At 43.1% G+C, this 21,707-nt stretch overlaps 2 protein-coding genes across 2 annotated transcripts; both read left to right on the forward strand.

Annotated features, from left to right (window-relative positions):
• Positions 1–1,845: 1,845 nt before the first annotated feature.
• Positions 1,846–11,227, forward strand: LOC140581873 (cathepsin K-like). Its single transcript, XM_072705518.1, has 8 exons — positions 1,846–1,893; positions 2,761–2,893; positions 3,109–3,231; positions 3,419–3,571; positions 7,677–7,892; positions 8,371–8,536; positions 10,760–10,865; positions 11,131–11,227. Exons 2-8 carry the CDS (start codon positions 2,762–2,764, stop codon positions 11,225–11,227), a joined length of 993 nt encoding a protein of 330 aa, XP_072561619.1. The 5' UTR covers positions 1,846–1,893; position 2,761.
• A 2,845-nt stretch (positions 11,228–14,072) lies between these two features.
• Positions 14,073–19,963, forward strand: LOC111860671 (cathepsin K-like). The gene is made up of 6 exons (XM_072705519.1): positions 14,073–14,186; positions 17,181–17,336; positions 17,817–18,035; positions 18,491–18,656; positions 18,885–18,990; positions 19,476–19,963. Exons 1-6 carry the CDS (start codon positions 14,109–14,111, stop codon positions 19,573–19,575), a joined length of 825 nt encoding a protein of 274 aa, XP_072561620.1. The 5' UTR covers positions 14,073–14,108; the 3' UTR covers positions 19,576–19,963.
• The last annotated feature ends 1,744 nt before the right edge of the window (positions 19,964–21,707 follow it).

The following is a 21,707-nucleotide window of genomic DNA, read 5'->3' on the forward strand; positions in this document are numbered from 1 at the left end:
ATGTGCATCCCACAAATCTCCATCAACTGCAAGATGCTATCCTATCAATATGGGCCAACATTTCTAAAGAATGCTTTCAGCACCTTGTTGAATCAATGCCACGTAGAATTATGGCAGTTCTGAAGGTGAAAGGGGGTCAAACACAGTATTAGTATGGTGTTCCTAATAATCCTTTAGGTGAGTGTATATAAAAAGAAATTAAATATTTACACTGCTACACTTACTGTAGGCCAAAAATACAAAATACCGCAGGCAAGTGTATCAAACTTTGCAGCGTCACTGGAGAAGCTGGCCAGCGACACTGTGGCAGGCCTGAAGGACATGCTGGAGTAACTCCTCGCTCCTGTTGGACTTTCTGCCAAGCAGAAAGACTCGCTTTGTCTTTATGAGCCTTTATGAGTCGTCTTTGTCTGTTTTGGTTACTCTTTCTCCAGCCCCTGTGGAGTATCCTGACCCCCAGGCTGAAGTGCAGGCCTTACTGGATATTCTTACTGACTGACGTTGCCTGTCAGCTGTGGTCTGGTCACTGGCCTCCCAGTGCTGGAGAGACGTGTCGGTTTCCGTTTCCCCAAAGCTAACATTGTGGGCTTTTTGATTTTTTACTCTTTTACTATGGAATGTCTTGTGTCATGCTTCACAGCATATAAGTGCAGAATAAATGTTTCTTTACCTTTCCTAGTGCAAAGTACGTGCATCTCCTAGGATACCACCTCTGATCTTATCTTGACCCTGTGGTTTCTACTGAGGCCATTTTTAAATGACCTCTATAAGTGTCATTAACATTTAACACCCCAGCTCTTGCAGCACATCAGCCTTGCTGTTTCTGTGGTTATTGTCACGCATCCTGCACCCTCGCTGTCACACCGACCCAGATAACATACAATCCATTTAACCATGGCGATTACGGGGTTAAGCCCTGTGATCTTGTTATGCTACATATATTCATATACAAAAAATCTTTTGGGATAATTCAGGCGGATTTCCTCACGACAACAAAGCGGATCAACAGTTACAAACTTTCCAAACTTTCTCAACAGAGTTTGTCTTGTATCAGTTGTATTAAAATGGTTCGAATGGTTGATTTTATTTAAGATGGGTGTCTTTAAGTACTAAAGAATTCTCAAAATATACATTAAATAAATGCAAAGGTTATTCTGATTGGGGCAACTGACTTCAGTAATGTCAGTCATTGCAATATATTACACACTGTCTCCCTGTCTTGTTTCCATATTGTTTTGTACGGTTTAAACCTTAAGACAAATCACAGCACGGTCTGTTGTTGTTTGGCAGAGAATCAAATCAAATATATTTGGTGAGAAGGTCTGTGTAGAAAGACAAGACCAGCTAATAAGCAACAATGACCCCCATGAAAGGTACCAACAAATACTAGTTCTGTGCTCAAAGTGGGGTTGGACACCTTTTGAGATCAAATGTCACAACCTGCCACACAAGAAATAAAACAAAGATATTTAGCTGTCAATAAAAGGCCTGTTTGTGCACAACATTTTCAAACGCGATTTAAAGGATACCACACTGTGGGCTGGTCTGACATCATTTTTACTGTTTTGATTGCATTCACAGATCTTTGTGGGGACCTGAAAAATGGTCCCCAAAACATCAGAAAAACAGGTTTTTCTTACATTGTGGGGGACATTTGGTCACACACACACACACACACACAGAGCAGACGCTCAAACCCTCTTGAACCCTAATCTCCAGAGGTGTGACATGATCATGCTAACCACAGCGATGCGCACCATCCCTTCACATGTTGCCAATAAACTTAAAATATCTTTCTACCCATTTGCTTCACTACAAACCCTTTCTTATATAAATGTGTTCAAATGGTATTCAAAGGGCAGTCTCGACTTCTGTTCTACAACTTGCACACAGGTACCATTCCTTACATTTTATTTATTGGTATTTTTTATTATTATTGAATTCTATAGATGTATTATTTTACTATATTCTTTAATTTTACAGATTTATTAATGTATTACTATATTTTATTATTTATTTTTACTAACATATTATTATTTTACAGATTTTTCTGTGTTTGGTTGACAATATATCAAATTAATATAATTTGTAATACATATATTTGAAGCTATAACATTACATACTGCATAATTATGTGTATTGTCATGTCACCTTGCTTCAGGTCCATTTTATTTTTTCTTAGACAGCTTAATTTGTTTTCTTGGTTTGATTATTAATATTACTTAAAAATTGCTTATGTATAGAAATGTAACATTATATAATTTTTGGTATTTCATACAGATCATTCCCATTGACCTATTTAGTTAGTTTCTGCATAATTGCAGTTCTCTTAGGTGCCTCGTGTATTGCCACTTCTTTTTTTATTTCTCAACGCAGACAATTATGTTCTTTTATATATAAAAAAAGAATTTGGTTGTAGCATTTACAATATGCAGTATATTCCTTTTCACCTTAACTAAGTCCATCATCACTGTCATACAGTGTGAAAACAAGTCTGACTGCATCTGTTAATTCCATTATAACCTATAGGCCTTTCATTCAGCACTGGCAATAACATGCCATAACTCCCTGACATTTTTTCACAATGATCAGTGTGATGAAGCAGTGCTTGACTGCTTAGGTAAGACACCATTAACACACAACAGTAGGGTTACAGGGCGTCAAATGCAAACCGGAATGTAGCAGAAAGGTCATTGTCCTCATGTTGACCCCTTGAACAAACCTGAATTGTATAATTTGCCTACTGCCGTTTTCTCACAGGATGATTTGGTGTGGCGGTGTTCTGCTGCTTCCCATCTTGGCGCTGGCCAACTTCACTCAGGGTCCTTCACTGCTACTGGACTCGGAATGGGAGAGCTGGAAGACCGTCTATGAGAAGGAGTACAACAGCCGGGTAGGTTCATGCACGATGATAGAGAGGTATGGCAAACCTGTGAAGGGATACCTGGAGGAAGGAGATATATTAACATTCAAGCAGATCAATGACAAGTCATGTATCAGTGTTCTGATGACCTGACGGCACAAGCTGAGCTTCTGGCTGTGAATGAATGAGCTCACCATAGCCTGGACCACTAAGAACACTGTTAATGATTGGGCTGGAACTTTCAGGAGGAGGAAGGAAGCCGGAGGTCCATCTGGGAGAAGAATATGCGACTGATTGATGCCCATAACCAAGAATACAAGCAGGGGATCCATTCCTATGAGCTGGGGATGAACAGCCTGGGAGACATGGTAAGTACCTCTTACAGTATGATATATCCAAAAACTTCATTTACCATCTACATGAGTAACATGGCCAAAAGTATCATCAACAGTGTGTTATTCAACAGACCAATTAGAAACTGCCTTAAAGATGAATACTAAGTCCACAAACAAACCCATAATGGATGCAAATTTCTTTGATTGCTGATCCACACAGACCAGTGAGGAAGTGACCGCGATAATGACCGGGTTGAGAGTGCCACAGATCACGGAGTCCAACAACACCTTCCTCCCTGACGGTGACCTGGAGAAGCTGCCCAGGTCCATTGACTACCGCAAGAAGGGCTATGTCACCCCAGTCAGGCACCAGGTCAGTGCAGAGGATTGTGGGAGGAGACATTGGACTAGAGAGAGCAGATGATTATTAGCTTTTGTTTTCTTGTATGTTTCTATAATTTATTTTGGAATTAGGCTGACTTTTTATAACACTTGTAATAAATGTGAAAAAGTAACATTTCAGTCAACATCAAATAATCATGTGACAATTATGCCCATGAAAAGGAACAGCACTTCATAGATAGATAGATAGATAGATAGATAGATATTTTATTGATCCTGAAATAAATTTAGGCATCCATTAGCTCAAATACAAACAAATGCACACAATAGCACATGTAATGACATACACAATAAAACAACAGCACTCAAGATAGCAAAGGTATAGAGTGTGTCTATGGATGCTGAGAAAATGACCAATAACTTGAAAAGTGGTATATGTCAAAGTGATTACCAGTGCAAGAATAATAGTCTCTACTATACATTACATACATGGTAAAAATGTAAATTATACAAAATACAAAAAAATACAAAATATAAAAAAATTTAAATATATAAAATATGTAAGGTATATACTACATGAAATATACAATCTTTATACTATTATATATAACATATAATATAAACCCAGCTGGCATTTTAACGTGGAGTCAGCGTTGAATCAACGTCAGGTGTCAGTGCTGGATAACCTTTGGAATTTGTTTAGATTTTGCAAATGCATGGTTGTAAAAATAATGTTGATTTGACGTACAACTCAAATTGTATTTATATTTCTATGTTGAATCCATAGTTAGTTAACAACACCATTTCAACCATTTGGTATTCAACTTTGTTTTGACGTTGAATGAATGTTTTTTTATAAACTGACATTATTTCAACCACATTTAAACGTTTAAGGTCGGTCGAATGCCAGCTGGGAAGTATAGAATATATCATCTATATTATAATGCTATAATATAATGTAATATATATTATATACATAACGTAAAATGTAAATCTCTGAAATATATGTAGAATATAAATATGACATATTAAACACCTTACCAATTACATTTTATTTTAAAACCTCCCACACACACACAGGTTTGTGATTATATCTCTGTGGGGACTCTAATCCCAACATGGCGACCTTGACCCCTACCCAGCCCTCACCTTAAGCATGAGTAAGCAGACAAAAAAGAAGACTTTCGGCATTTTAAGTTTTTTAGTATTTTATTCACAAATCTTTGTGGGGACCTGAAAAATGGTCCCCACAACATCAAAAAAACAGGTATTTATTACATTGTGGGGGACATTTGGTAATTTTGGACAGTTTAAAGTTACCCCCACTGCTTTTGCATAAGCGCTGCATGCAGGGGTGCCGTTAAGGGGGGGGGGGGTTAGGATGATCCCACTGGCACTTTTGATACTGGAACGTTTGGTATGGTTGTCTTGGTTACCCTAATTGAACGGCCAATGGAGCGTTTCCTTTCTGTTGTCAGAAGTTGATATGCCGGCCAGTCATATGTTTGGCTCAATCATGTTTTGTTGTGTTTCCTTTTGCAGTTGAGTGCAATAAACATTTAAATTTGAGGAAAAGAATGGTTATAGAGAATTGTGATCTAAATTCTAGGCAAAAAAATATGATTCACCTTTTTCTCAGCACCACACTAGTGTGAATGGAATGCAACAGTATGAATTTTTTCTGGTGGCTGGAGAGCCAATCCTGTCACCAACCCCTAAACCTTTCCCTGAAAGTTGGAGGACTTGCTTCCAGGTCTGGACGTAGGTAAACATCATACCCAGCAATTGCAGGTTAAGGGCCGTGTGGTATTCACAGGATTTCAGCTGGCAACCTCACAATTGCCAATACAAATCCTTAACCCCAGAGCCACTGGTCCACTTGCTTGAACAAATGTTACATATATTGAATTTGTGTAATCAGCTACAAGAAAATGGTCCACACCTTTCATGAAGTGCTGTTATTTAACTGGCTTGAGAAAAGACCCCTGCCATTTTTGTTGTGCCTCACGGCGCACGGAGAACAGAAGCTCGGGAAGCCAGAAGTCGGGTGAACTCGGGGTTTTAATAGGAACAGCAACGATAGGGACAGGTAAAACACGGGGTAACATTACAATGACCGGACTGGGGATACAAACGGTAACGCGGACAAAATACAATGGACTGATGACAACGATCAGGAACAGCTGGTAAACACGGGGAATCCACATGGGGTTAATGAGGGGGTGTGGCACACGAAAGGAGCGGACGATCGGGGCATGACAGAACCCCCCCCCAAAAGGCACGCACTACAGGGCGCGCCCCAGGGGAGGCGACGGACGCCATCCGACACCCCGCTGAAGCAGGGGGGCCCGGAGGCGACCGACATGGAGCCGGAGGCGACGCCAAGGACCGGCACCGAGGCACCGGGGGGGGACCCGGAGGGGACCGCCGACCCAGAGCCAGACGCATTACAGCTCCCGCAGGCAGCCACCGAGCGACAGCCAGGGGCTGAACGAGCGAGCCAGGGGGCAGGGCGGGCGGGACCCGGGCCCGACACAGGTGTCCCCACCCTTTCCGGGAGACTGAGAGGCGGGGACCCGGCCGGGGTCTGTCACACTGGGGTGACGGTGGCAGAGTCACAGGGGAAGTAACGGGGGCAGTCACAGGGGAAGCCAAGGCAATCCCCGAGGGGTCCCACTCAAGCTCCCCCTCCGACTCCACTATGGAGGGAGGAGCATCAGGGCAGCAGTCCAGAGCTCAGGGGCCGCGGGGAGCTCAGGGGCCGCGGGGAGCTCAGGGGCCGCGGGGAGCTCAGGGGCCGCGGGGAGCTCAGGGGCCGCGGGGAGCTCAGGGGCCGCGGGGAGCTCAGGGGCCGCGGGGAGCTCAGGGGCCGCGGGGGGGTCAGGCAGGACAGGCGGGTCAGGCAGGACAGGCGGGTCAGGCAGGACAGGCGGTGCCGCGGGCAGCGCGGCAGCAGCAGCAGCAGGCGCTGCTGGCAGGTCCGGATGAGGCAGGTCCAGCACGACGGGCAGATCCGGAACGGGCGCCAGGAGGAAAGCCGAGTGAGCTGGTGCTGCCCCTTTAAGGGCTCTAGGGACCCGGGGAATAGCGTCCCTAACGGCGCATATCCCACCTTGACCCAGGCGCGCCAGCCAGTAATGGTACGCTTCCATCGGAGGTGGCTTCTCCGGATGGGAGCTGGTCAGGCGGGTAGCGGCGGGGTCATCCCAGGCGGGGTGCAGAGAGCAAGCCCCCAGGAAGAGAGTTGGAGTGGCTTCTTCTCCCTTCCCTCTTCGCCTCTTCTTTTTCCGCCGTCCGGACCCTGTAAGAGGCAGCGGGGTCGTCTCCGCACAGGTGAGCGGCAGGAGCCGCTTCATGTTACCTTCGGCCACCCCGCGTCTCAGCTGCCTTAGGTTGTCACGCACCTCTTCGGTCAGGTGCGCATCGCCGGGTAGGGACATCACCTCTAATACGTCCCTGCTCTGGTAAGCTAGAGCCCGAAGCAGGGGATCCTCCTGGACCTCGGGCTGAACGAGCCAGTGCAGTACCTCGTCTGTAGCGCTGAGGTATTCTTCCTCCGTGAGGTGAGGCGTCTTTCTGCCGAGTCCGGTCATTCTGTTGTGCCTCACGGCGCACGGAGAACAGAAGCTCAGGAAGCCAGAAGTTGGGTGAACTCGGGGTTTTAATAGGACCAGCAACGATAGGGACAGGTAAAACACGGGGTAACATTACAATGACCGGACTGGGGAAACAAACGGTAACGTGGACTAAATACAATGGACTGATGACAACGATCAGGAACAGCTGGTAAACACGGGGAATCCACATGGGGTTAATGAGGGGGCGTGGCACACGAAAGGAGCGGACGATCGGGGCATGACAATTTAAGGACTTTATAAAGTCCTAAAATAAAAATTAAAAGATCAAATTTAATATTACCCAATTTGACACTGAAAATATGAAACAGAAAAACATGTACATTTCTTGGGTTAAAGCAAATTCTTCCTCAGTCAGACTCATTCATTCATTTTCTATACTGCTTTGTCCTATTCGCGGTTCACAAATGCGACATTTTCATTTAGAGAAACACAGTCCTGCCCCCTGGTGGACAAACAGAAAAAAGCAGCCTTTTCAAAGATGCGATTTCCTCCCTGCAGGGTTCCTGTGGCTCCTGCTGGGCCTTCAGTGCCGTTGGTGCCCTAGAGGGCCTGATGAAGAAGAAGACGGGGAAGCTGGTGTCACTCAGCCCACAGAACCTGGTGGACTGTGTCACCAAAAGCCATGGCTGTAAAGGAGGCTATATGCACTCTGCCTTCGAATACGTCCGCAGAAGGGGCATTAACTCTGAGAGGGCTTACCCTTATGTTGCAAAGGTGGGCCATTCAGTCACTGATTGCATCTAGCCTACAATTCCAGTTTCATTCTTTAACTTAAGAAAAATGTTATAGACAATGAAAATGTGCAATGTATATGCTTACATCAATCCAGGAGCATTTTTCTAATATGCAGATGTAGAAATCTGAGAATAGTTCACAACTCAAAACAATAACCCAAGCAAGGCTGATAACTAAAAAAATTCTGCTTCAGAAATACCAGAAAAGTATCTGATCTTGCTCTCTAACTCCAAGCTTCACTCCCCAGTGGTAGATGGGATTGATGAAAACCAAGGAATAAATAGCATATAAAGTATCATCATAAAAGTTCTTAACCTGACAGAAATGTGACAATCTGGCTGAATACTGGGACCACATGGCCCCCAAACACCCTGTACATTCCGGTAGGGCTTCCCAGTCAGATCTTCCCAGTCAGACCTTCCCAATCCTATCTTGACATACTGTACGTACCCACCAGGACCGGAGATGTGCCTACAAAGCATGGAAAAAAGTGATGTCATGCCGCGGCTACAAGAACGTGGCATCCGGGAATGAGAGAGCGCTGCAGGCCGCTGTGGCCAGTGTGGGGCCCGTGTCTGCAGCGGTCAGCGCCTCACTGCACACCTTCCATTTCTACAGAAGGGGTGAGATTCTCTCCTCAGCCATGTTTGTCAATAGGGCTGCCATGTATCCACAGGACAGAGGAGTGAGTCAGACTTTCTAATGAAAACTCAATGGCCATCAATCCATACAACTATCTTTGAACCGTTTACATTCTACACACAACGTTTGTAGCCCACATTTCTGATGCAGTTTATAAAATAATAGGGTTATTTTTTTTTTTTTTTTACTTCTCGTAGGCTTCTAACAGTCTTTATAGTTTTTAAAAATAAATATACCTGAGTCCAGAGTTTCTGAAACTATGGTGTGTGGGTCCCCTCTAGTGGTAAATTGAAATATTGTATGTTGCTTTTTTAGATATTGCCAGGAAAGGTGGAAAGTTCAGGTCCAGAAAGTACAAATCCAGACCAAGATTTTGTTTTAGCCAACCAGTTGAATACTCATGTGAATGTGACTCTTTTTGCTCAACTGGTTGGTTGAAACAAAATCTTGGTCTGGATTTGTACTTTCTGGACCTGAACTTTCTACCTCTGTCGCCCAGGCCTAGTGGACACTCCTATTAATTAAAGGAATTGTCTAATTAAGCCACATCTATGCCTGATACAGCCAATTAATCACCATGCAAACTCCTGCAACAAACACTGGCAGCAGGACAGGCACCTTCATGAGAAAGCAGACCCAATTTTACATTACATTTAACTTGAAGAAACAAAAATTATATACAAATAAAGAGTAAATAGTCTAAATAAAGGAAACAGCATCAGGAAGAACCATCATAATTTTTCTACAATGAGCGTAAATTACCCTGGATTTAACAATAACTACTTAATCCAAAATAAAATAAAAATATTTCGGAATGAGTAAAAGCAGACCACCCTCCATGAAGTGACACCTGACTGTGGTGGAGGGGTTTGTGTGCCTCCGTGGTCCTAGCAGCTATGCTGTCAGGGGTGATGGTCCCTGGCATGGTCTCCCAAGGCAGATTGGTCCTCAGTGATTGGCCAGACCAAGTGCCATTTAAGTGACCCTCATAATAATGAAAAGCAGCATGGAACCAAAAACCCTGGAACACTGGACCTGCTCTTTACCCTCATGGGGATAATGGAGAGTTCACAAGAGTTTGCCCAACCAGTCTACATGTGTTTTGTGGATGTGGAAGAATCACATGACAGTGTGTCACTGGGGGGTCCTGTGGGGGGTGCTCTGGAAGTATGGGGAACAGGACCCGCCGTTACGGGCCATTAGGTCCCTGTTTAAACAGGGCGAGAGTTTGGTTTGCATTACCGGCAGAATTTCAGACTTGCTTTTAGTAGGTGCTGGACTCCTGGGCTGTCCTTTGTCACTGATTCTATTCAAAACTTTTATGGACAGAATCTCTAGACATAGCAAAGGGGTGGAGGCGGTTCTGGTTTAGGGGCCTCAGGGTTGCTCCTTTGCTCTTTGCAGATGATGTGGTCCTGTTGGCTTCATCAAGCTGTGACCTGCAGCAGGCATTGGGGCCCTTTGCAGCTGAGTGCAAGGTGGTCAGCATGAGGATCAACATCCCCTCTAGGTTGGGGATGAGTTAATTACTGCCTCATGTGGAGGTGTTAAAGTATCTCAGGGTCTTGTTCAAAAGTGAAGGAAGAATGCAGTGGGAGATCAAAAGGTGACTGGATGCAGCATCGACAGTTAAGCAGAAGTTGTACAGGTGTGTCTTAGTGATGCGAGAGCTATCAGCTTAGCAAACGATCAATGTTCCCACCCTCACCTATAGTCACAAGCTTTGGGTAGTGATGCAAAGAATGGGACTGCAGAATCAGTCAACATCAAATAATCATATGACAATTATGCCCATGAAAAGGAACTGCAGAAATGAGGCTCAGCTTTAGAGACAGGGTAAGGAGCTCAAAGGAGAGCTGCTGCTCCTCCGCATCGAAAGCCAGTTGAGGTGGTTCGGCATTTGTCTAGGATGCCTCTTGGACGGCTCCCTGGGGAGGTGTTTCAGGCATGTCCAATCACGAGAAGAACCCGGGGCAGACCCAGGACACGCTGGCCTGGGAACTCCTCAGTATCCGTCTGGGGGAGCTGAAGGAGGTGGCTGGGGAGAGGTAGGTCTGGGCATCACTGCTCAGACTGCTCTCCCTGCAAGTCCACCCCAGATCAGCATCAGAAAATGGATGGATGGATGGATGGACGGATGATGGATAACAGCAGACCAAATGGTGAGTCATAAGTCAAACTTACAAACCTGTACTCTTTTTTAGGTGTATACAATGACAGGAGGTGCAGCTGTAATCGTCTTAATCATGCAGTTCTTGTCGTGGGATACGGTTCCACTGACCGGGGAAAGTACTGGATCATCAAGAACAGGTGGGACAGTCCACAATGTCTTTCTTGTGATTGGTCAGTTTTAAGTTTTACTACATGTTGGAGCAGCAATGGCTGCAGCTGGTCTTTATGGACTATGGAGAACTAATGCACATTTATAATATCTTCTGTACTATGTACTATGAAACTGCATAGTAGACTAAAGAGATTTGTATGATTCAAATTAAATCTCCCCCTATATCTATATGTGCCCGTCTTTAACTTTTTTTCATTTGTTTTTTTTTTTCCTTTTTTGCTCCTTGTATAGCTGGGGGAAAGGCTGGGGCATGAAAGGTTACATGCATTTGGCACGTAACAGGTGTAATGCCTGTGGCATTGCCACCCATGCCAGCTACCCCATTTAACCAGTAGGAGGCGCTATAACAGTGAAGGAGGAGATAATGGTGAGGAAGAGTGGCAGAAGCAGAAGGACCTTGAGGAGAGTGCACTCAAAGCATGATTTTAATGACCAAATATTAGTCTGACAAGGATATGTTGTAGTACTCCATATTAACCACAAGATGGTGATAATATTCCCAAGAAAAGGCCTTATTTTCTCATTCCAAGCAGAACACTGATCGAATGTTACACACCAGCCAAGTACAAATTTAATAGAAATTTCAACAAACAATATTACATTCTACCACAATGACTAGAACTGCCTCACACCTCCAAGGTCTGGGGTTCGAATCTTGCGTTTTTTCTGTCTTTACTGAGCCTGTTCTCCTCCCCCGGCGTGGATTTCGTCTGGGTACGCCCATCTACTCCAAAAGTCCAGAGACATACACTTTGGCGAACTGGTGCCCCTAAATTGCCCTTTTGCTACAGCCCACCACCCACCCCCAACACACGCTCGCAAACAACCCTTATTGTCTTCATCATGCATCTGTCTTCTTTTATCTTATGCATCCTATTTATTCTGCTCTACATTGTATTTCATGCTGCTAGTGTGTTTATACTATATTTCAGTTTTTTATTTGCTGCTATAATTCCAAGGCCAATTATCTACCTCCTACCCACTCACTGCACTATTTGCTGCCTGTACTTTGTTGTTGCACTACAGTGTTGCACATAGTTTGTCTGATTGTCTTGTCTGACTTTGCACAGCTGCATTTTACATCTGTCCCATGTAGTTAATTGTCACACCATTTGCTACTAGAGAAACGCAATTTCTACCCTCTGTGTACCAGTATATTACTGGGCCGGCAATAAAAAATCTTGACTTGAATTGACCAGGATAAGACGGATGATGGAATATTAAAGTTAGCTATTTTCAGACAAACTCTTAACCATTGCAGAAAATAATTGTATAATAACAGTGGATGAAAACCAAATAAGTATATACACATCACTTGTCTTAATCTGGATTATACTAAACCACTGAGAAACTGCACCCTGAACAGACATAGAGCGCATCGTAACACAAAGCTGCACATCACAGTTCAGGAACTGCTCAGTCCAAGATCGCAAAGCCCCGCAGAGAGTGGTGCAAGCAGCAGAGCACTGCCCTCTCTGCAAGATATCTGCACCAAGCACTGCAGGACCAGAGCAATTAAAATAATTAGAGATCCTACCCACCCCAGCAAGACTATTCAGCCTGCTTAACTCAGGCAAGCAACTGTGCAAAGACTGAAAGGCTCAGGAGGAGCTTCTACCCTCAGGCCACCAGGATGCTGAACTCCAACATTCCAACAAACATCTGAACTTAAAACTGATACACACCCACTGTAACTCTGTACCATCACTTTAAATTTGTCACTTTATATTTACTTCATTCCATTATCTCTCCTGCTAATTTATTATTTTTACTATTTTTATTATTTTATTATTTTGCTTTGTTTTGCACAATCTTGGAGCAGGGTAGCTTTTCATTTCACTGCAAGTCGTACCTGTATAGCTGTGTAAGTGATGAATAAACTTATGAATCTTGACCAAGTCCCAGGAAGTACTGATATATTTTTTTCAACAGAGTGACAGCGAGAGAGGAGAAACCAATGAAGTGAAAGGTTTCCTTTTCCCCAAACTAAAATAAAATCAATGAGAGAGTGAGAGAAGAAAAAGTGCGACAAAGATATATAAGAGGTGGGTTGAGGCAGACATAGTTCCTCTCCAAACTGTGAGGGCATCTCCGCAAGAGGAATATTCCTAGGACACAAGCCGCATTCATAAAGGTAAACCGTGACCTTATCCAAAGGCAAAACCGATATAATCCAACAGCCTTACTTAAGGATGCTTACAAACTGACCTGAAAAACAACAAATGAGGAACCAGGGATTAAGATCATTAATGGAAAATGAATACATAAGGGCTATTAAAACAGGATTTATGTGGCTCAAATTGTTAAGTTTTTAGAACAAATCTTATCCAATTTGATCCCCAAGATAAAGTATTTTCTTTCCATTGGTAATTTTAGAGACATCTGAATATCTCAGGTCATCCAAGTATTTTGCTTTATAAAATTTTATTTTGATTCTCCATAATCAGGTTCTCATACCTATTAAGGAGTGTTCCACGATGCACCCTCTGCAAGTCGCATCTCTGCTTGCCACTCTGGCGCTCTGCTACACCAGGCCGGATGTCAGCCTGGATTACCAGTGGCAGCTGTGGAAGATTCACTATGCCAAAACCTATGAAAGCAAGGTCAGTGATGACTAGACAGTCGGTAGATAGTGCAGGGTGGCCTGGCATGAGAAAGCATTTTATGTTAATAAATAGCAGAAGCAACTAACATCGGTAGAAGATGACTACCATTTGAGAATAGAGTGAATCACATTCAAGTATGTGTTTAATTCTGACTGGATCTGTGGTTTTATATATTGTACATTATGTTTCTTGGTTATATTCAGAGCTGGATAGTTCAGGTCCAGAAAGTAAAAATCCAGACCAAGATTTTGTTTCAACCAACAAGTGTCACAGTCACAGAGTACTCAACTGGTTGGTTCAAACAAAATCTTGGTCTAGATTTTTACTTTCTTGACCTCAACTATCCACCTATGTATGTATTTGAGAATGTATGTGCATGAGTGACTATAAGCGTATGAAAGTGATATATGGTTTGTGTCTTTTTCCCAACTTTTTGAGAGTTTGAGATACTGTGTGTGTACATGTATTCTGTGTCTGCTGATCTATGCATGTCATCTCATTAATTTCTGTCTCTCTGTGGATGTCTAAGGTATGCCTGTATGCATTTCTTGCGTCCAGGAGCTGGAAACTCACAGAAGGCAGGTCTGGCAGAAGAATCTGAGGATGATAGAGCAGCACAACCAGGAGGCTACACATGGTCTCCACTCCTACACCATGGAACTCAACCATCTTGCCGACATGGTAAGATCCCTAATTATTCAACAGCTTATTTTTTAAAAGGCATGATATTTTCTTCAAAGCTTCATTTGTAATCTAAATACTTGTCCTTAAATTGTGCATGCACCGGTTTAGCTGCGTTATGTACATTTTCTATTAAACGCAATCCGACGCAGTGTTGCAGTATATAATTAAATTCATAATAAATTTTGTGTCATTATACGCAAAATGACCTGCTTGCAAATATATAGTAGCAAATTAAAAAGTAAATCATATTCGCTAAGTCATCATATATATGCGCCGCTACCTTCATATAAGGTGTGTGGTTAACAATGCAACTACCCAGTTAACACCAGAACCGCCCGTTTCCCAAGTCAATTACCGCCAAGCGAGACGTACTTCGGCGCATGCAGCCTTTTTGTTTGAGCTAATGCGCCATTACTGTTAATAACAGCAGCGAATCTAACACCCTCAACCAAAAAGCCGTAATATGCCTAAGAAAGTGGCCGCTCTATTCGTAACCTGAAAAGGTTACAAACACAGTGTTTCATAAAATGTTGCATAAATAGACGTAGTTTATTGCTGATTTCATATTCGTTAATTTTTTTTAACAACTGTATAAAGTAATGTTATTTTTAATATAATAAATCAACTCAGCAGAAACAAGAAACGTACGTCTTCAGGGTTGCCAACTCTTACGCATCTGGCGTGACACTCAGGCTTTCAGATTCTCAGGCACGAAATCTCACAGCAAATATGTATTATTCCATTATAAACCTAAGATTGGCGACGTCAAAAGCGTTGGGATCAGAGCATGTGAGCGGAGTGGAGCGGTGAGAATTTCCGCTCTTCGCTCAGGAGGCTGTTGGCTCCGCCGCTCCTCCGCTCTAATTTGCACTACTCCGCTCCGCTCAACACCGCTCCTCGCTCCATTAAAATTTCCTCCCGCCCCAGTCAAATCGCTCCACGCTCGCTCCAATTTAAAAGAGGGACAAATAATCTGCACGCCTAACAAATGTCACCTTAAACCGAAGCCTTATACCATAAAGAAATATGAGCAACGGCAACATTGCCACTCAGAAAATATTTATTTTTAAGCAACATATATAGGCAACAACGGACACGTTTGGCAATGGCATTCCACACAAAAATAGGCTTAAAAATAAAGGAAACAGGGGACTTAATAGCCTAAAGAATATACAGGCTAAGCATCCACATTTTAAATTCCTCAATTTTTTTCTGTTGATGCTGCTGCTGCGTCTCTCTATAAAATAAAATTTCACTGACAGCGTTAGGCGAAATTGAAAAAATCCCATTAGACCTACTTTGAATGATAAAACGAATTTATTTGATTACCAATATTTACTTTAAAGGGTTTTATACTTGAATTTACTTTATAGACTTGATATACTACAACCATATAAAGCTCACGTTTTGCTCTGGCTTCCGCCTGTTCGCGTAGCACACTTTCATGTTTCTGAGAAAAATTATTCCAAAGTGAATCTTTACTCACTGAAACAGTTTCACCACATTGTTGTTCTTGCTCTACATTATTGTCATCTATACGTTTGATAAGAATATTACACTTGTATGATGTATCAGTTTCCTTTGTGAAATACTTTGCGAATTCCATCTTGTCCAATTTGTGTAACAGTCTTGATAATTGTACACATGTATTCTGGGTAGATTTGGGCACGCCTCAGAATCGTAGTGTGAGTGGTATCGGAGCGAAATTGGAGCGAGACAGAGCGACCGCTCCAGTCTTAATTAAAAAACCACTCCGCGCTCTGACTAAATTCCGTCCGCTTCGCTCCTCGCTCACATGCTCTGGTTGGGATAGTTTGCAAATCACACCGACTGTTTAGAAGGTAATAAATCTGTTATATCCATGTTAATACGTGTGCAGACTTGTCTCGAATGGAAAATCTCAGACCATCCAGCTGAGCAAAGTTAACAACCCCACATTTTATTTCAAATGAACTGTAAAATTCAGTTTTCGACTGAAGCAGCTTGTCCCGCCCCTTCCCCCGAAGGTCAAGTTAATTTTATTTTCTATATAGCGCCAGATCACAACAGAAGTCATTTAAGGTTACCTTTCCTATAGAACAGGTCTATCCTTTTATTGTCTCTCCTTTTATTAAACAAACTAAATAGCCTTCTGTTATTTATTTTATTTACACAACAGCCTGTCATTTTTGTCTCTACACAGTCGCGCGTTTACAATTCTCCTCTGCTCTCTGTATCGCGCATAGCGGAGTCGCGCCCCGATGCGCGCGCACAGACACTTGCATGCACACACAGGTGAGCACACTCCCACCAGCGGAAAGAGAGCGCGCGTCGGAAAATATGTCAAGCACCTGAATAGCGGACCAAAATGAACACCAAGAGTCCTGTCGGTGTCCGTCTGCTCTGCCCCCCCCCCCCCCCCCCAAAAAAGCTGTAAACCTAGGGGAAACACTGGACTAGATTTAGACCATAAAGCAATGTTCCGTGGACGTCTGGTGCTCAGTACCCATCTGTAATAGCAATTAAAGTGTACTTAATATATTGTCAAATATTTTTTTCAATTCACATAAAGGGGCAGGACATGCTACGCCTCCCAAAACTTGCAAAAAAGTAATTTATTTTATGTGATATTGCCCACCCCTAATTGGTATGTTGGTATTTATCTGGTACGTGCTGTATTAGTAAATGTATCTGCTAATATGTCAGTCCATGCAGATGGTTATGAATCGTCTTTTCACCTAAGCCACTACTTAGCCATGTTAAATCTTCTGATCGCATGCTAAACTTAGTCAGAATCACACATAGGTTGGTTCAGGGACATGTGTAGTGACTAGGAGGCTATGAAGCAGGCCTACTCTAATATGATTGGATTGAGCCAAGGGTATAAAGATAAATATGTTTTTTTGAGGGAAGATGCGGAGAGATTAAAGTGGGTTTTGTAGATTTCCTCAGAATCCTATTTTTAACACAGAGGTGTCCAGAGACCATGCTGATCTGTCCCCGTTTACACAGACTGCTGGGGAGGTGAATGCTCTGCTCAATGGGCTGGAGAAGCCAGATGATCTTGTGCAGCCTGACAATTGCACTTTCGCACCGCTGACGGCCACTGGCCTGCCAGACACTGTGGACTGGCGTACAAAAGGCTTGGTGACCCCTGTCAGGAATCAGGTAGGCTGCAATCAGAATGGGCGGACTGTAGACCACTGAGGAACTGACATGTGTATGCCAGTGAAGCTGGAGTGTGACAGGGACTATCAGCGAGTTTCATCTGTCAATAGACAGTCTTGGATTTAATATATGCCCAGTCCTAGTGTTTTATTAAAATGTTTGCATTTATGCAGCAACATATAAACATATAATTAGTCACTATGGTAAAACTTTTAAATGTTCACAATATATATTTCAGTATTAGTGTTTTTCTGAGTAATAGAATATACTATACATACTAGATGTGTGAGTTGCTCTAATTGGTACATACATTTTTTATACTACCGGTATATATTCCCATGCTGGCTTCCTCCCACGTGCGTGTAGAGACAGATTAACCATTCCAGTTTTTATAATTCTCCACCCCAAAGCTCAGTGCTTTTTACAACAAGGCTGAAACCTTATGTGAGCAACAAATATGACATGAACTTACATTCCCAGGGCAAATGCGGCTCCTGCTGGGCCTTCAGCGCTGTTGGGACCCTGGAGGGCCAAATGAAGCTGAAGACAGGAAAACTGATACCACTCAGCCCCCAGAATTTGGTGGACTGCAACAGGAAGAACCACGGCTGCAATGGTGGCAAAATGGGCTTGGCTTTTCAATACATCACTGAGAACAAGGGCATCGACTCGGAGAACACGTACCCTTATGTCGGCCGGGTGAGCTCATGTTTAACAGTGACAAGAGACGTTTGTATGAGATTCTAAACAGATCATTAACACTGGGTTGCCAACTCTCACGCATCTGTCATGACACTCACACTTTCAGACTCAGGCAAGAAATCTTACAGCGAATATATATTATTCCATTATAAACCTAAAATTAGCTAGATCAAAAGCGCTGGGGCAGTTTGTAAACCCTTCAGATTATTTACAAGGTAATGAACTCTTACATGCATGTAAATGTGCGTGCAGACTAGTCATGAACTGAAAATCTCACTCCAGCCAGTTGACCAAAGCTGCAAACCCTGTTGATAGTTCCTTCTAAGCCAACACGTTCAAGATAAGTCTGTCACCTCCAGTTGATGGGCAGTTAGAGGGAGAAGTGCCTTTATCTGGACATTTACTTGCAGGTCAGCAATATTATATGTCATGTGGGTTCCGTCTGTGTGCAGCAAGGAAGTTGTCGCTACACAAAGCAAGGCCGAGCCGGTTACTGCAGCAGCTACAAGAGGATTCCGAAGGGTAATGAGATGGAGCTGCAGCGGGCTGTCGCCACCATAGGACCTTTGTCTGTCGCAGTAGATGCTGGAAAGGCTTCCTTCCATCACTACAAGAATGGTGAGTGAGCCACTTCACTCAGATTCACTATGCAATCAAACAATCTTTAACTGGATAAAGTATGAATAAAGTGCACTTCTGTAGTTCAAGGGAGTTTGGTGGCTCTAGGTTCCTTGTGATCCTGTACTTGAACATGGATGGACAAACATCACATACAAAACATTTAGCACGATCCTCTTTCCCTGTGCTCTGGTCGCCAAACGTTTTGTTTTTTGGTTCCTTTGGCAGGAATTTACAATGACAAACACTGCCACCACAGTGGGATAAATCACGCAGTGGTACTCGTCGGGTACGGATCAGACAATGGGCAGCAGTACTGGCTGGTGAAGAACAGGTAAAATGTTAAAATAATCGAGGCAAAACAAAGCAGGGAATACTCTGGCATGTTTTGTAATATGTTTAGATAGTATTTGAACTTAGAGAAAGCATTTAACCAGATTAATTCAGGTACCAACAGTGCCCTGTTCTTTGTCGGAGTCATACATTCAGCAATGATAATGTATTATTATTTCTGCTCTGCTGCAAATTCCCCAGTCTTGCCTTTGTTACTGTACTGATGACATTAGTGTTCATTTTCTGACAGCCTATAAGTGTGTCATTGGAATCCATGTCATGCCATGGAAGACCAATGATCAAAAATTTTAGGGCATGTTATTGGCTCCCAAAGAATTTGTTTAAATGCCTTCACCCTTCACGCTGTGTGTGCAGAATATACATAATGAAGCACCTTTGTAAACTCCCTTAATTATGCCAAAACTGCACAGAAAAGGTCCAAAAACTGCACTGACGGCTGACCAGTTTCCCTGTGTTTTTCTGCAGCTGGGGACAGCAATGGGGGGAAAACGGATTTATACGATTGGCCAGAAACAGCAATAACATGTGTGGAATTGCTAGCCATGGACTATATCCCATTGTGTGAAACGGTGGGCTGGCAACTAGCTTGCTTGCTTTCCAAATACAGCAAAGCTTCCTCTGCAGTGTGTAAAGCATAAAAATTAACACGAAACATTTGGCTAAACCATTTGAAATGAACATTTTAAGCCCATGTTACAAAATGGTCTAATAAACAGCTATGGACCCATGCTGTTTATAGAAACTGTGTAAAACTTAAATCTGCATGTGGTGTTTATCAGTTAGCAAAATTGTACTTTTTAAATTAGGTTTCACATGCAGTAAAACACACTTTATCTCAGGGCTTTTATAGTAGCATTTTGAGATCATTCATTTGCTTGATATATTGCTTATCGTAAAATAACTGCCTAAAGTAAAAAAAACTGCATTCTGCTGACATACATGCAATATATATATATGGTCTTTAATAAATATCTTGATGCAATTAGTCACTTTCTGAGTTTCTGTAACACCCCCCCTTCCAATTTTACATACCTTAGTTACTAAATCAGATGCCACAAATGAGGTGACACAAATACTTAAAAGCCAAAATAAATTGTGTAAAAAGTGGTAGAAGTGATCGAAGTACTAGACATTTGACAAAAAGTACTTATGTCAAATCTAGGTGTTCATCATTATCACACCACACATTTGAACTGAGCCATAAAGCTGCTTTCAGTGGAAATTGGTAATGGTTTTACTTTTTATGCTTAATGACTGTCAATTATATTAAAGGGCCATAATTGGTTCATTATCTTTTCGGGATTCTTCTTCTACACAGCAGCTTAACCGAAAGCATTTTATTGACATAGTAAAAAAAGCCATTGCATGTGTAGAACAAAAGTAAATAAAAAAGAACATTTTTATTAGTGTGTTTGGGCCCTGTGATGGACTCGAATCCTACCTGGGGGGTACCATGTACTGCCCAAGTTAGACTCCAGGCCCTCCTGTATCTTTGACAAGATAAGCAGACAGATATACACTGATGAACCATAACATTAAAACCACCTGGTTAATATTGGGTAGGCCAAGTCAACACCTTGAGCTCTGTTTCACGTTTCTTAATCCATCCCTGAATAATTCTTGCAGTATGACAGGGTGCCTTACCCTGTTGAAAGAGGTCACCGACATTGGGGAATACAGTGGCCATGATGGCTTGTACTTTGTCTTCAACACTGTTTAGGTAGGTGGTACGTATCAAAGTAACATCCACATGGATGCCAGGACCCAAGGTTTCCCAGCAGAACATTGCCCAGAGCATCACACTGCCTCTGCTGGTTTGCCTTCGTCCCACAGTACATCCTGGTGCCATTTCTTCCCCAGGTAAACAATACACATGCAGCAGACCACCCACAAAATATAACAGAAAATATGACTCCTTATACCTGGGGGCAGTGTGTGTCTCAGTGGGCTAAACCTGTGTGCCTGTAATCATAAGGTCACCAATTCAAACCCAGCCTCAGCACATCTGCAGGCCCTTGAGCAAAGTCCTTAACCCCCAGCTCCCTGGGCGCTACTACAGGTGGCTGCCCTTCACAGACAGCTTACTCTACAAAGAGCAAGTTGAGGGAGGCATAAAAAGACAATTTACCCACAGGGATCAACAGAAGTATCAATTATTATTGTTATTTCTTCCATTGCTCCGTGGTCCAGCTTTGACACTCACATGTTTGCTGTAGGTGCTTTGGGAGGTGTACAGGAGTCAGCATGGACACCCTGACCAGCCTGCAGTACGCAGCCCTGTACACAGCAAGCTGAGATGCATTTTGTGTTCTGACACCTTTCTATCATAGACAGTATTAACTTCTTCAGCAATTTATACTACATTAGCTCTCCTGTGGGATCAGCCCAGACAGGCTAGCCTTCGCTCCCCATGCGCATCAATGAACCTTGAGCGCCCATGACCCCATCGCTGGGTCATCGGATTACCTTATGTTTTTTTGATAGGTACTGACCTCTGCATACCAGGAACACCCCACATGACCTGTCATTCTGGAGATGCTCTAACACAGTTGTCTAACCATCACAATCTGGCCCTTGTCAAAGTCACTTAGATCCTTACACTTGCCCATTTTTCCTGCCGTCATGTCCAGCCCAGCCCGGCTTGTCTGATCCCTGCATTTCCCTCAGGCAAGGCTCCTAATCAGCCGTCCTGAAGCT

This window comes from Paramormyrops kingsleyae, chromosome 23 (genome assembly GCF_048594095.1).
Source record: "Paramormyrops kingsleyae isolate MSU_618 chromosome 23, PKINGS_0.4, whole genome shotgun sequence".
NCBI classification, from domain to species: Eukaryota; Metazoa; Chordata; class Actinopteri; order Osteoglossiformes; family Mormyridae; genus Paramormyrops; species Paramormyrops kingsleyae.

Bases quoted from the DNA above. Each gene is read 5' to 3' on its own strand.
- LOC140581873 (XM_072705518.1), top strand. From the start codon at position 2,762: ATGATTTGGTGTGGCGGTGTTCTGCTGCTTCCCATCTTGGCGCTGGCC. The intron at 7,893-8,370 runs GTGGGCCATTCA...CGTACCCACCAG, and splicing joins CTTACCCTTATGTTGCAAAG to GACCGGAGATGTGCCTACAA. The intron at 8,537-10,759 runs GTGAGATTCTCT...ACTCTTTTTTAG, and splicing joins CTTCCATTTCTACAGAAGGG to GTGTATACAATGACAGGAGG.
- LOC111860671 (XM_072705519.1), top strand. From the start codon at position 14,109: ATGATAGAGCAGCACAACCAGGAGGCTACACATGGTCTCCACTCCTAC. The intron at 14,187-17,180 runs GTAAGATCCCTA...CCGTTTACACAG, and splicing joins TCAACCATCTTGCCGACATG to ACTGCTGGGGAGGTGAATGC. The intron at 17,337-17,816 runs GTAGGCTGCAAT...TTACATTCCCAG, and splicing joins TGACCCCTGTCAGGAATCAG to GGCAAATGCGGCTCCTGCTG.